This window comes from Electrophorus electricus, chromosome 20 (genome assembly GCF_013358815.1).
Source record: "Electrophorus electricus isolate fEleEle1 chromosome 20, fEleEle1.pri, whole genome shotgun sequence".
NCBI lineage: Eukaryota > Metazoa > Chordata > Actinopteri > Gymnotiformes > Gymnotidae > Electrophorus > Electrophorus electricus.
The window spans coordinates 14161370-14176389 of record NC_049554.1 but is presented as its reverse complement, the minus strand read 5'-3'; the positions used below and the strand labels follow the sequence as shown (position 1 = coordinate 14176389).

Sequence of the window (15020 nt, the reverse complement as noted above, 5' to 3'; positions counted from 1 at the left end):
GTACAAACGTGGCTGTGTGTGCTCGTGCATAGCAGGTATGGCCTGCTGGTACACAGCAGATCCTCATCCTGTCCATATGGCAACAGATGCCAGGCATGGCCATCCATGGCAGCAGACAGCCTGTGGTCACTCACTACCCTGTGGGCTCGCTGCTGTCCAATGCCTCAGACAAGTCCAGCGCCAGCTGGAGGTTAGCATATCTCTCTCTCTCTCTCTCTCTCTCTCTCTCTCTCTCTCTCTCTCTCTCTCTCTCTCTCACACACACACACACCTGGTCTCTTTAATTGAAAAACCTGGTACATCTTCAAACCCTGGACTCCTCTTCTTAACACTGTCAGCCATTAATGGCATAGGTGTTCTATTATTTATACTGCCTGGCATGTCTGACTGTCGTTCTTCTGCTGTGCGCTAATGAGTTCAAGTCTAGTCTTGTACCTGCAATGGCAGCGTTTGTGAATAATGTTGCTGTCCTCCACCAGGGGGTGCCATAGCAACCAGTGTGATGTCAGGATTCTGCCCATGGATGCCACATGACCTCCCAGCCCCTGAATATTGGCACAGCCCGTAGCCGGACCCAGCAGGGTGGTGACAAGAGGTCAAAAGGTCGCCACACAAAGAGATGAGCTAGGTACTCCCTGCCTCTTATTGCACTTTTTATTGGTTAGCATTAAGGCTAAAACAGCACACTAATTAAAGGGAAGGGAACCCTAGAACTGGAACTGAGACCTACTGGTCTAGTCTGTGGGTCTGCACAGTGGGTACAGCTACTAGCTAGCTAGCTAGCTACTGACTTTGCATTGGCTAGCTAGCTAGCTACTGTAGCCGGTAGCTAGTTAGCTAGCTAGCTATCTGCTGCTGAAAACTGTCAAGTTGTATTTATAGCTTTCCTTTTAGTTCTCTCAGCTTACTTATTTGGTTTTTTATTTTATTTATTTATTTATTTTTATTTTTTTAGGGAAGTTCAATAATTTCTTAGAAATCTTGGAACATTTTGCCAGTTGGCATCTAGGAAAGCCTTTCTGCCCACAGACAATAAACACAAGCCAGAATTCCTCAAACAGGAATGAATCTACTAATTTACAACACGGTTTAGTAACATTTCAGGCACATGAGTGAGGACCTAAGTCCTGCCCACCAGGTGCCCTCGCCACGACCTGCTGTTCCACCTGCTGCTCCACTGTGTCTCAGTCTTTTTAAATCCATTATGAAATCCTTCCTCTGCTGTTTCTCTGCTGTTGTTCATCTTGTGGTTGAAGCCTTCCTCCCCTTCCTTAGCCCAGCCTCCCAGCTGCGGCGTGAGCCAGTGGGCGAAGGTCATCACCTGCATGACCGTGCGTGAATTGGACTTGTCCATGTGCAGCCCGCTCAGCCCCAAGCACCTGCCAAACTTCGTGGAGAGCGCCATTGACCTGCCCAAGTCGCTGGCCATGGTCATGCCTTCAGTGAAGGCCTCGCCCTGGGAGGGTGTCATTCCTAAATCCCCAAACAGCTGTTAAACATTCAAATATAAAATAAAGATGAACCCATTACCACCACATTCCAAGAGAAGACTTTTCGTGACCTTATGCTAAAGAAGATGTTTTTCTATATGGTCCTGAGCCTGGTGGAGAGGTCATATATCTCACCCTGAGGTCTACCAAAGCTGCCTATCAAACTTGACCTATAGTGGACCAGAAGAGGATTCATTTATTCATTCATTTTATTACTGAATTCCCTGTTTGGGCAGTTCATTTGCAATGTAGTTGAAAAACAGCACATGACACAGCATGAAAAAAGAGGATCTCTTAGCACTACAGCAAAAAAACCAACAACAACAACATTAACAAAAAAACAAAACTAGAAAGATGCCCAGGGCATCTTGTTCTGCAAAAACCACAAATCCTTTATCTATTGAGTTATCTGATAAGTGACTGGATGAATAAATATTTGTACCTTTTTGTCTTCTTTAAGGACATTCTTCAGACAGTGTCAAATGGGAGAGGAGGAAAATTCAAGTGTAGCTTGTAGTATCTTCAAAAGTATAAAGAATGGCACAGGCGCAGGCAGCTAACACCCCAATCTTTTTACTGAACTGCCTTAAGTCACATGAACAGCCTTTTACAGAACTGTCTTAAGTCACATGAACAGCCTTTTACTGAACTGCCTTAAGTCACATGAACAGCCTTTTACTGAACTGTCTTAAGTCACAAACCAGCAGGCTTGACCTATGTTTTTAACTCCTTGCTGATGTCAGTACAGGCAATGCCACATAATTTTCCATAATAATAAATTATAATACAAAACCCAAATGTTTTTTCTTCTTTATTTTCTTATCCAGGGATAACAAGATTATGACAGATTTCATGTACAACGATATGATGGGTTTTGTGCAGTAGTCTCCTTGTCGCTATGTTTAACGGCATGCTGACCTTCTCTGATAGGATCTGGAGATTTACAATACAAATGTCACTTGAATGACCTTGCACAGCAACAGTTAACATGTACAGAAAATGCCGCTGGATGAAAATCACACACTGAGGGCTCGGAAGCAGAGGGATGGATGTGACATTTGACAAAGTGCTTTACAGCCATACTTTGTGCTGTCTGTTTATTAACATTCATCTTTAACATTTAAACCTTCTTTAAATGATTTTTGAAAATTATTTACACTTTTACACTCAATAATTTACACACATACACTAACACATTACCTCAACCTCCTTCACAATGAATTTCACTTTGGACTCCTGATTACTCATTAACATGCGAAGACTTGTAGAACTACACATATGAATAAGGGCTGCTTCCATTTGTACACACTATGTGGGTCTTTTTTTTTGTCTTAGCTGATACCAGGAGGACTTTTGTACATCTTCTTCGGTTCTATAACTGCATGGGACCCTTGAATATTTTTAAAATCTCTTGTACAGGTTAGCTAGTTAGCTATCTGTGTTTCAAGAATGGGTAGAGAGTCTGTCCTGAGCAAATCTCACCTGCCCCAACTACTGTTTCCCTTGCTACAATATAAGGTATTTTGCTGTTATTTCCTCAGTGGTTAAGGTACTTGACTTGTAATCAGAAGGCTGCCAGTTCAAGTCCCACCACTGCCAAGTTGCCACTGTTGGGCCCCTGAGCAAGACCCTTAACCCTCAATTGCTCAAGTTGTACTCAGTCATAATTATAAATTGCTTTGGATAAAAGCATCAGCTAAATCCCATAAATGTAAATGTAAATAGAGATACTCAGAAAGAAACATCATCCAAAAGAGCAAATGCCCTCTTCACCAATGAACCATCCAATGTGCACTTTCAGTTACAGTTCAACAAAACCCTGACGTTGGATCCATTCAGAGCTGAAACAGAACATCACTGGAAGCATATAAGAGAGCAGATCATCAGATAACATCAGTGCTCAGTGGATAGGAGCAGCGCACTACAATCTTTCATAGTAGGAAAAAGTCAACAGAACAACAGCAGATGTACAAGAGCAGGTTGAAACATGAAGATAATATTACCTATCACAAAAAGGTTCCTGTTCTCTGCCTTGATACTTTCCAAGAGACCCACTATGCTCATTCCTGTGGTGTTTCAGTTATAGGAAGAAGATGTAAATATGCTCTAGGGACTAATTTGCATGTTAATTGGCACTTTTTACAAAATTCCTCCTCATCAGTATACATATTGTGAAACATCAACCTATACAATATAGCATTTTATGATTTGCACATGATATGGACTTCCCTAACTTCATGACTATTACCCTTATAGGAGCTGGAACCACTAGCAGATCAAGTTTACATGTACATCGAACTAAAATTCCATTCTTCAAGATATAAACCTTACTTATCCCTGGCCCCTTCAGCATTACACCATCAACTTCCGACACCTTAAACCATGGCTTCAAAGGATTCTGACCATGTACTGTGGAAATATCTGATGGTATGGGATGATCTACCAAGGTCAAAGCTGTGTTAGGGACTGGTATACCGTTACTGACATCAATAACTTTTCCCTGTATATCTGAGCTTTTGGTTTGGAGGGCTTAGTGAAGTATGCCTGCCTCAGTGTCTTTAAAGCTCCTATAGAGCTATTTTAGCATTCTGTGCTCATTACCATAAACTGTTCAGTTTTAGGGATTAGGTTTACAATAACTTGAAACTACAGGACATGGCAAATGGATTTGGCATGTAAACTTTGGCAGTGGTGTAACATTTTCATTCTCATGTGGAAATGATGAGGCTGCACATGGGGCAAAGTGTACTTCTCCTGGCATGCGCCATTTGTGTCCAGTTGTCACAACTCCAGAGCAGAATCTCTTCGTACTCTTGAACTGGTGTATAGTTGGCTGGTGCATATTTTTCCGGAATAGCACGGTCCACACCTTTGACCTCGGCTAAGAGTCCAAGCCAGAAACAGAGGAGCTAACCCTTGTAATTACATAGGCTGGAACACACAACATTACTGTAGTCTGAATGTGTGACTGTCTACAGTAAGGTATATCTTAAATGTCTTTTTTTTTTTAGTTCACATGGGCTGGACCTTTTGTTTTTAACTGAGACATTGGCTACAGCTGGTGAAGCTGCTGGTTGACGCCACCCCTGCGGGTTTCTTTAGTGTACCACAGAATGCGGGTAGAGGTGGAGGAGTTGCAGTAATTTTAAAACAAATGATAAATGTTGAGATGTTTAAAAGTTTTGAAGCACTGTTTTTTAAGGCTCACTCCGTTTTTCTTTTACTCTGCAACAATATGCAGATCTCCTAAACCACACAGCTTTTATAACTGAATATTTTGAATTCCTTGCCTTGATTTGTAACGGCCCGAGTGCTGCAGGACAAGGAGCAGGACGTACAGACTCCATCGACGAAGATGGACATTTATTAACATACGAAGAAGACAACGGCACTCGCACATAACATAAGCAGTGAGCATGAATACGAATACGCTTAACGTTAAAGATGTGACCAATAACCGACCCTGATGCACACACCCACGGGGATTTAAATACATACAGACAAACATCACATTAAACCATGTGCAGATGTATGCAGACAAGGAGGGTATGAATGAGACAAAGTGAATCCCCACTGCATGCGGCGGGCTGGATAACGTGACGAGTGGGACTGGGAGCAGTCTGTGACATGATTATACATATGTCTGATAGAAGGTTACTTATGTTACTAATATTCATGTCTGCTTCCCACCTAAATATGATTATACTGATTTTAAATATAATCTTAAGATCATTAAGGTTAATGTTTTTATTCAGCTTTTGGACACTTAATTTTATTCAACATATTTATGAGCCCACCCATGAATTGAAAATCATTAGTGGAAAGTCATATAAATAATTTGGTTTTGATATTGACAAATTAGACACTGAAGAGGCTAGTTTCTCTGGTCATAGGCTGATACTATTTAGCTCAACATTTACTGGGCATTTCCCCGCTCCTGTAGTGTTGATGATTTAGTTACTTCATTTTATGATAACCGTTGAACTGTCCTTGATACTGTTGCTCCCATACGATTAAAACACTTCAAACTTCAGCCCTGGTTAAATACAGCCACTAAGGAAATTAGAAGGGTGGTGTGGAAATGGAATAGACAGACTACAAGTGAACATGAACCTTGATATGTTCAAAAGTTGCTTAGTGGATTATCAGTTAGTGGTTAAATCGGCTAGGGAAACATTTTTAATCATTATTGTGAAACATTACAATACATCTAAAGTTTTGTTTAGCAAAATAAATACTTAAACCCTCAACTGGGGTCACCCCTCTTTTTTATTGGAAAGACTGAGACTATTAGTTCTAGTATTATTACATTAGGTCTAGACTTTTCACTTTCTCTTCCATGTATTAGTCTGTTTATTAGTCTGTTTCTATGTCAGAACTCACAGATTTAGCCCTGAACACAAAGCCCACCACCACCCCACTAGATTTCCCCTTTTTAGTCATGTGGTATGGTCCACCGCTTGCAGGGGGATCCACATACACTGTTTGTTTTGTAAGCACGCCCCCCTCGGGATTGCACACATGTGCACAGCGTTTAATATTAATGTCTTGTCTATTTAAACCCCTGTCCGTGTGTGCTCCCATTGTTGGTCATTATTTGTTAGCGTATGTTTCTATCCAGGTTTGTGTTTGTCTAGCCCATGTTAATCGTTAATGTTGTGTGTTTATGTTTACCATTAATGTTACATGTGAGTTCCACCAATGTTCTGTGTGTTTAATGTCATTAAATGTTGCACAAAGTCAAGGGAGTATGTGCGTCCTGTTTAATGTCCTGCAGCACTCGGGCAGTGTTGCAAGAACATCATACTTCCCTGTTTTAGCTATCATACTTCCCTTAATAACTGGTATGGTTTTTTACACATGTTTTTAAACATAATGACACTTCTGCTTGGAAAGCAGAACCTACTACTACTGTGGTCAATAATTATTGATCAATTTCCAAATTTCCATTTTTAGCTAAATTACTGGAAAATGTTATGTACTGTCAACTTTGAAATTTTTTAAGTGGTAATAGCATTTTGATATTTAGCAGTCTGGTTTTAAGGCCAAGCACAGCACTGAATCTGCCCTCCTTAAAGTGACAAATTACATTTCTCTTTTGGTTGACTCATGAAATTGTGCCATCCTTGTGTTATAGAATCTAAACTCTGCTTTTGATATGAACATAACATACTTAGTCATTGCTTAGAAGAATTTGTGCGGTTATAGAAAGTGGCCCTGAGATGGTTTAGTTCTTATCTCAAACATAATTTTTTAGGGGAATATTTGAATATTTGAAACTATTTTTCCTCTGCCATGTAATTTGTGGTGTTCCACAAGGGTCCATACTAAGGCCCATCCTATTTTCACTATACATGTTACAAAATTAGGAAGCACAATATCAGCTTTCTTTGTTAGGCTGATGATATATAGCTGTACTGTTCCATAAGACCCAATGATAACAGCTTTTTAATATCACTCTTGAAGACAATAAGTGGATGGCTGTCAATTTCCCCCAGCTGAGTGAGGGCAAGTCAGGGGTCATTATTTTTAGCACTCTTCATCTTATTTACAACATTCCCAATAACCTTGGTCATTTGTCCATGTGTGTTAACTCCTCTGTGAGAAATCATGGTGTTGTCTTTGACTTAGACCTCAGATTTTATACATTGGGATTAACCAGTCTCTATTGCAACGTTTGCATTTATCCCAGAATGCCTTAGCCAGGTTACTGACTTGCACCAAGAAAAGAAATATTACACCAGCCCTTGCTTCTCTTCATTAGCTAACCAGTGCAATACACAATGCAGTTTAAAGTGACTTTATTTGTTTTCAAAGTCTACCCCCTCTTATATTGTTAGTCTACTCACACCTTCAACGTCACAATGATCTCTGAGGCCATCCATGAAACGTAAAGGTGGTTGTGCATTTGTGGTTTATGCTTTGAGACTATCAAACAGTTTGCTGTTCCACCAAGCCCATTCTGAATTGATTTGTATATCGTGGTTTAAAAATCTGTTTATATAAACTTGAATTTGAATAGTAAGACTGTAGTAATAGTATGTGTTTTAGTGCCTGTGTTTTATTTTGTTACTCATCAGTATATTTGTGTTCTATCTCTTTTACTCATCTTATCAATTTATCTGTGATCTATTTCTTGTTTTCACATTATCTTTCTTATGTGTTTTAGTTGAGTTGTTTACCTGTTTATGTATTTGTCTTGCTTTTTCTCATGCTGATTCTATGTACAGCACAACACAAGTTGCTTAAAGAGTGCTTTCTAAATATATTGTACTTACATATACCTGCACTGAAACAGCTATAATTTTAGGATCTGGCCAGATTATTTACAAATCTATTGCCTCGAGGTATTCTGGATGTTATTGTGCATACTTCTACAGTGGAAGTATGTTCTCCTATTGGCATGACCAAGCACCTCATTATCTTCTACAGACTTACAGCTGGAGTACTGGCCAAGGCTGAAACAGTACACCTACAGCATTTAGCTGATGCTTTTATCCTAAGAGACTTACAATTATGAACTTGAGCAATTGAGGGTTAAGGGTCTTGCTCAGGGACCCAACAGTGGCAACTTGGCCAGCAACCTTCTGATTACAAGTCAGGTACCTCAACCACTGAGCTACCACTGCCCACAGTAGAGTCCCCGACTTCTCCTGGCAGAGATTATTCCTCTACTGTATTGGGGTTTTGGTCCTTGATCCACAACTGCAGTTTTATATTCATTGTCTCCAGGATAATCACCTCAAATATCTCCTTTATGGACTCTTGCTGGCATCTTATCCATTTAGAGAATAACTACTTCAGGCAGACATACAGTGCAAATAGTGTCTCCCAAGAAAGGATAGACCTCCACTGCATGAAACCTTTGGTGGTAAGAATACTCAGTAATTTTGTATTTGTCCAAAATGGTAGCCTTGACTCACTCAAAGTCCTTGGCATATATGCTATCATGACCGCATATTCGCTTTAGGCTTTTCATATTAGGAAGGGTACTTGCTAATTTGCCCAGAACTCCTTGTATCAGTGGCTGGCCTATCATAAATTGCTGAAAGATTAATGCTGGCTATAATAAAAAGGTGTCAGCTTGCTGTGTATGGGGCTGCATATCTTATGCCAACCACAGTCCCACACTGAAAGCACCTAAAAGTGTGTAGTGAAGATAGAACACAATGAATCTTTCTGATGAAACTTTGACCTGGTCAGGGTAGGCCTTCTCTCACCCCTAATCCATGGACAGGCCCCAAACAGTCTTACATGATCAAGCGCCAGAGAGTCGTAAGAACATTTCCCTTTTTACATTACCAGTTGGTGTCAATAGTAAATTTATTGTCTGTACATCAAATTAGGTCAGTTAACTGACCTCTCATCTGTGATACGGCCTCAATTAACACACAATGGAAGTGCATTTAATATCACATTAAATTATGTCTGTAAGGAGACTGATATCGCTAGTAAATTACGTTTGTTCCACTCACTGGAAAATTTGTTTAAGAAAGGAACAGGCTGTTAGCTGTTGAATGTGTGCAGACATCAGTCGACGCTCATTCATGCTGTGAAATGAATGTCCGTCCCAATCAACAGGTAGTCCTGAAAAAACAGTGTGTCTTTATAGCAGAGGCTCACAGATACACAAAGCAGCCTCCAACACTTCATGCATCCAGGCATGTTTATATGATGGATTTAATTGTACCTTCATAATGACCAGTTGAGTGTTCACCAGATTCAGCTCTCCGATGGCTGGCAGAGGAAAACCTTGCTGTAGGAGATCTACCACAAAAGAGAATTTAAAATCACTTACCAGCAACATCAAACACGTTACATCAGATCCTGTACTCACCATTAACCTCGGCTATCACAGCAGCTTTCAAGACCATCTGAAAGATGCTGTCAAGTGATTTCACCTGTTGAAAAAACATGTTGAGCACTTATTGTAGGGTATTGTTTATTACACTGATGTTGTCTAACAAACTCTAGTACTTGAATATTGCACCTACCATTCTCTAAGATAGACCTTTTGTACGTCTAGGCATCAGCAGTGATCCCTGTATTTCTACAGTATTCTAGATCATTGGTATATTGGACTCTAACCTACTCTACTGTACTAGGATGTATTCTATGAGTAAACGACAAAGCACTTTTGTAAGTCTCTCTGGATAAGAGCATCTGCTAAATTCTATAAATGTAAATGTAAATGTAAATGAAAAGGACATTGTGTTTATTTTCTTCAGCTGACTTTTGAGATTGTTGTCCTACCTCAAATGGTCCTATGTAGCTTGCTCCTAAGGTCATATTAACTCTGGGGGAATAAGGAGTGCATAAGGAGATTTAAACACTCTAAGTGTAATGCAGTATGTCTTATTACCTAAGCATTTATTATCATACTTAGATTCATTCTCTGACTTACGTATTAAGGGTCAGATTTCCAGCCACTTTGACCCCAGTCACATAAATCTGACCACTCGCGTCCTATGAGCGGAATGTGCATGTGCGATATGTTGTAGAAAATATGGTCTGTAGGCAAATGAGGCACCTCCACCACTGTCTGTCCCTTATTACTCACCACATTAAGGTTGAAGAGGGTTGTGAGGGTGGTGTTGGGCTGGATGGCGTAGGCAGTGATTGTGGCGTTAGCCTGTAGCGTTAAGTTGTTGGGTGTAAACGTGACGGTTGGTGCTGTCGCTGCCTTCACCAGGAGCTCCATCATCAGGTCAGGGTACTGCTTAGCTATCTAAGCAAGGCACCAGTAGGAGTCACTCATCAAAGAAATATTTCCTCTCAAACATGCCATTGTTATTTCTCATACATGCTTCATCCAAACACACTTTTCTGAAATATTGCTCTTTTACTTCACCTAATTGTGCTACTGTTGCTAACGAATGCCAGACACTAGGGAAGACCATACTAACTCCCATGTGGTTTTCTTTTCTTAACTGTTCATCTTTTAAACTTATTATTCCTTCAAGATTCAAAGTCGACTGTCCTCAGAAACTTCTAAGGACAAAAATTCTAAGGACAACAATTCTAAGGACAACAATTCCTGCATGCTGGTGTAATGAATGGAGGAATTATTTTGAACTTGAGGAATGAAGGTGCCAAATGTCTTGGTGTTCAGTCGAAATGGAGAACTTGAGGGGATCTGGAAGGGAAAGAGGGATTTTTTTTACAGATACTTTTTACTACTTGATTGGTTTTATTCACAGACAGTGAAAAGAATTAATTTGTTCAAATGTCTTGACTGATGAGTATATAGTTTACTTCTTTGGGTAAGCACATCCACACCTTTCCCTCAGTGATGGCAAGGAGTGGTTTAAACTCACCATGTCATCTGTGATTCTGAGACTCAGTGCTCCTGCGTTGTTGTACACAAAGCCTGCTGAGTTGGCAGTGAAGGCAGAGATGCCCATATACAGCATGTTGCTTTCATCAGGTGGCAGTGAAAATGGTGTCGGGGCAAAAAGGGGTTCCTTGTGCTCTCCAATGTTGTAAAACTCCCCCTACAGAGAGAGAAATGCAGAGATTAACTTATTCTTTTACAGCTCCTGGGTCTTGATTCTTTGGCCAGATTAAACTGGCTTGTCAATGCAGTTGCTTGTTCTTTAATGATCCTTCCACTCACCTTTAAACTGAGATCAATGCTGGATGTGGAAATGACAGGCGACTCCACCATGGAATATTCGATTTCAGCATACTGGTTAACTTTGGCCAGAACTGAGGATTGAAGAGTATAACATCTCCTGGGACATCAGTTCTTTTTGCAGTGTTTTGGGGAATTCTTACATAGATGTGTAACATATGTTTATAATATAATAAAAATGTAGTGATTAAAAGATCTTACCATTTAGGGCTTTCAGGTAAGGATTAAGGTTATGTATGGCATCAGAGATCAGAGGGCAGATCTGAAACAGGTGTTTTATATTGAAATAACAGTGTCATTTATTGTGGTAGTTATTTTGAGTGTTGTTGCTGTCTGTTTCATAATGTTCCAGTAATGGTTGGTCAGTGTAGGTACTTCACCTTTCTCTGTAGCACACTTCGCAAAGCATCATCGATGTAACTACTGAACAGATTATACAGCCAGCTGGAAAGGGGAGCAGTGGAGCTCAATGATATTACTGTCAATACTGGTGTGTCTTTCAGATACTTTCTCACTTTCTCTCTCCACTTTCTGTCTATGTAGCTCAGATCCAGTTAGACCAATGAGTGCTCTGAGCTAAAAAAACAATAGCAGAGATTTCTCGTGCATTTTAAAGTGTTTGTTAGAGTGCTTTGTCATGTGTACATTGTGAACAGTGTGTTTCCTATTCACACAACTCATAAGTAAACAATTACTTTAGAGAACTCAAACCTCAGCAGTTTCGCAACAGCAAGATTGTGTAAGCAACTGACATTACCTGGCACCCCCGTGAAACGTGACGCTGGCCTGGCCAGCGCTGGCTGCACAGTTGGCACTGCTGACCACGGGGTGGCCGGTGTCGTCACTCTGGATGGTAACGGTGGTGGAGATACTCAGTTCGCTCACAACCAAGTCAAAACAACCGCTGTCCGATCTACAGAATTCAAAACACATTCACTGCTTTTCTCCTTCATGTTTAATACAGGAGTACGCCGGCGATTTGGAGTTTGCACAGAAAATATTTGCATGTTTTTCTGCTTACATGATCCCGAGGTATTTCACTCTCCAGTCACCATGCAGGTTAATGTAGGCATTACTGATGGTCAGGCTGACACCAGTGCCTGGGACCAAAGCCACCTCTGACTGTGGCAACCCCACATTTATGACCTTAATCCTGGTAAGCGCAGAGGTAAGAGGAGGAGCATTAAGCCATACTTGTTGGGCAAATTTTGCAGACCAAGATTAGTCTTAAACCTACACAAAAATGGTCTTTTATTGGTGAATCACCACTAACATGAGTTTGTCCTAGAACATGCTTAATCTATGTCCAAATCTGACCTTGTATCAATAAGTTATTTATTATTTTCATTGTTCCAGTGTAATAGTGTGCTTGGGCATTGGAGTTTCATGCTGGAGCCTGCTGTGACCTCCTGGAGGTGGAATCTAACATAAGGCAAAGGCAAAGGTTTGTGTAGGAGCAATATTAGCGCTGCTCTGACCCTGTCAGACTGTAGGAGACTTTGCCAATGGGAGACACTTCCTCTGAGCCACTAAAGTCTGGCACCTTGATGGTTTTAAATTGGTCCAGCAGGGTGGTAACCCCAATCTGGCGGCCTGCAGTCAAAACAAACAGGAGCCTGATTGCACATAGTGGATTTGACAAACATCTGCATTGGAGTTCAGTAGTGGAGTCATTTATCTTATAGCCCCTCCTTGTATATTTTGTGTCTGAGCCATGTTACATTACCACATTGTCTCTACTCTCTTGTGTGCAATACTATTAACACTGATGTTCAACTTCATGTGTACTTGGACCAAGTTTTGTGCAGCCCTTACCATACTCCAGTCCCTTCTGAGTTAGTTTCACCTTGACTCCAGCATTGGTGCCACAAATCTCTGGACAGGACAAGACCAATAGGGCCAGAACGCAGCACAGAGACAACATGTCCACTCAGGCCTGGCAGAGACACACATGGGCATTAGCACGGAGCTTTTCAGCTACCTTTGTGTAACCTGTTTGTCCAGAAGGGCTTCAGCACTTTCTGGGAAACATATAGACACAGTTCTGCAAGTGCTTCTGTTTTGCCCGGCTAATTCAGCAGTGTTTTTTTAATGTTTTGTATGCTATTCCTTATACTCGGAACCCGTGTGCTGGTTTTCATGCAAACTCTTTGGTCCTGAAGTCCCCAGAGCTCCACCAGTAATCAAAGCAAACATTTTATATATTAATCTCAGTTTTGAGATGTTTTATGGTGGTTGTTCCCTTTCTGAATGTAACTTCTTCTCACAGTGGTGTGTAACTTCCCTGCTTATCAAATTGACTTTCACTTCATACTATTGCTTTTGTTTCAAAAGAAGAAAGTTTTATTGAGGTTTTTGGAGAAATCTGTGACAAAACCTCATCCAGTATATAATCTAGCGCTCGTCACATGACAGGGAACATCAGTGTGGCTCCTCTCCTGCTCAGGCTCACTAGCAGTCGACACAAGTTCAGACTGCAGACTGGGTTCATTGTGAAGCTGTGTGTGAGTTGTGTGTGTTTGTCTGTGATGCAGGCAGATACCTCACAACTGGATCATCACACTAGGCTTTTCTGGCATATCATGAAACAAGACACCAGGTTTCAGATGATATGTTTAAACATGTGATCTGATTTGTTTGTGAATCATTGTGTGTCTCTGTCTTTCTCTCCATCTCCAAAACAACTGCTGTTGGAGCAGTTTACTAAGTCTAACATGTCAGTCGCCTTCCAAAGCATCGGTTAAGCAGTAGAAAAATGAAGATAATGCAAGCAGATAATAAAAAAACACAAAATACAATTCAAATAAATAGAAGAGAACTGTGATTGGAATGTATCACGATCATCACAGCCTTGCAACTACTAAGCAATTGCAGCATAATTTCTGCAAATTGACATAAATAAAGTTCCCCTTTTATGACCCTTAGAGACTGTGGTCCTTTTGGTTGCCCCTTTTATGTCTTAAACCAACTAATAAAAAGAGTGTGTGAAAGTTTCGCATTGGTGAAAGCATGCAGATCAGACCATCTTAATCATCTTGTTCAAAACATTGCAATGAGGTAATAGTATATGTACGTGTAGATGTAATAGTAGATGTTTCATGTCAAATTACCTTGAGTTGTGGTGGTGAAGGTCTGCTGACCCTGCCTTCTCTCTCTCTACCTCTGTATATGAGTGTGAAGCAGCTCTCGGACTGGCAGCACAGCAGAACGAAAGGAGGAAGTGTAAGGCCCTGCATTAATATTCAACAGGAAGAGACAGTCTCAGGAATGAAAATGGCCAAAACCAGTTTTGCCAGTGAGACAGTTAGTTGTTATGAGGTAATAAAAAGAGTGTTTACAGGAAATAAAAGATTTAAATGTTTAATTAGAGATATTAAAAGCATAAAACATAAAATATCATAGAGATTCTGTATCCTTATAAAATGATCTGTGTACAGAAGAGGGGCCTCTCTAGAGGCTTCTGCAAAGGATTCTGGGTAGGTTTCAGCCAACCTCTGTGTAAGGCACATCATCTCTCCACCTGGTACAGGATGGTACAGAAAAATTTTCTGTACCAAGTCTTTTTTTTTTTTTTTTTTTTTTTTTAAAAGAGAAGTCTTCTCTTGGACTGTAACTGTACCAAGATCCAACTGGTATAGGTATTGTATATCAATTTGCATAATGGGAAATAATGTATAAGTTGGACATAATAGTGGAAACTTCAAAGAATTTTACATAAAAAATTACATGATCACCCTTGAAAAAGTGTATAAAAATTAAACTCTCGTGTACCCCTCAGACATTCTCCTCATGGTGCCTCAAATGCACATTATCATTGACTGGCAATAAAAGACAGGACCATATATTCTCTAATTCTGACGTCTGCATCTTTATCTTCTATTTGAATGTTTAACCTT

General features: G+C 40.4%; 1 protein-coding gene across 2 annotated transcripts; it reads right to left on the bottom strand.

Annotated features, from left to right (window-relative positions):
* Positions 1-8795: 8795 nt before the first annotated feature.
* LOC113586460 (bactericidal permeability-increasing protein-like) lies at positions 8796-14340 on the bottom strand. Of its 2 annotated transcripts, XM_027024612.2 has the most exons (16): positions 14235-14340; positions 12940-13060; positions 12603-12717; positions 12146-12277; positions 11882-12037; positions 11505-11568; positions 11326-11386; positions 11107-11198; positions 10808-10984; positions 10567-10626; positions 10051-10218; positions 9895-9956; positions 9744-9786; positions 9328-9391; positions 9181-9257; positions 8796-9077 (listed from the first exon to the last, which is right to left on the bottom strand). In XM_027024612.2, exons 2-16 carry the CDS (start codon positions 13046-13048, stop codon positions 9036-9038), a joined length of 1422 nt encoding a protein of 473 aa, XP_026880413.2. In that variant the 5' UTR covers positions 13049-13060; positions 14235-14340; the 3' UTR covers positions 8796-9035. The 2 variants fall into 2 exon arrangements, with proteins under 2 accessions (XP_026880413.2, XP_026880396.2); XM_027024595.2 differs by lacking the exons at positions 8796-9077; positions 9181-9257; positions 9895-9956 and having other exon boundaries at positions 9343-9391.
* Between the last annotated feature and the right edge of the window lie 680 nt (positions 14341-15020).

Bases quoted from the DNA above. Each gene is read 5' to 3' on its own strand.
- LOC113586460 (XM_027024612.2), bottom strand. From the start codon at position 13,048: ATGTTGTCTCTGTGCTGCGTTCTGGCCCTATTGGTCTTGTCCTGTCCA. The intron at 11,569-11,881 runs GTAATGTCAGTT...TCCCCTTTCCAG, and splicing joins ACGTTTCACGGGGGTGCCAG to CTGGCTGTATAATCTGTTCA. The intron at 10,985-11,106 runs GTGAGTGGAAGG...CTCTCTCTGTAG, and splicing joins GCATTGATCTCAGTTTAAAG to GGGGAGTTTTACAACATTGG.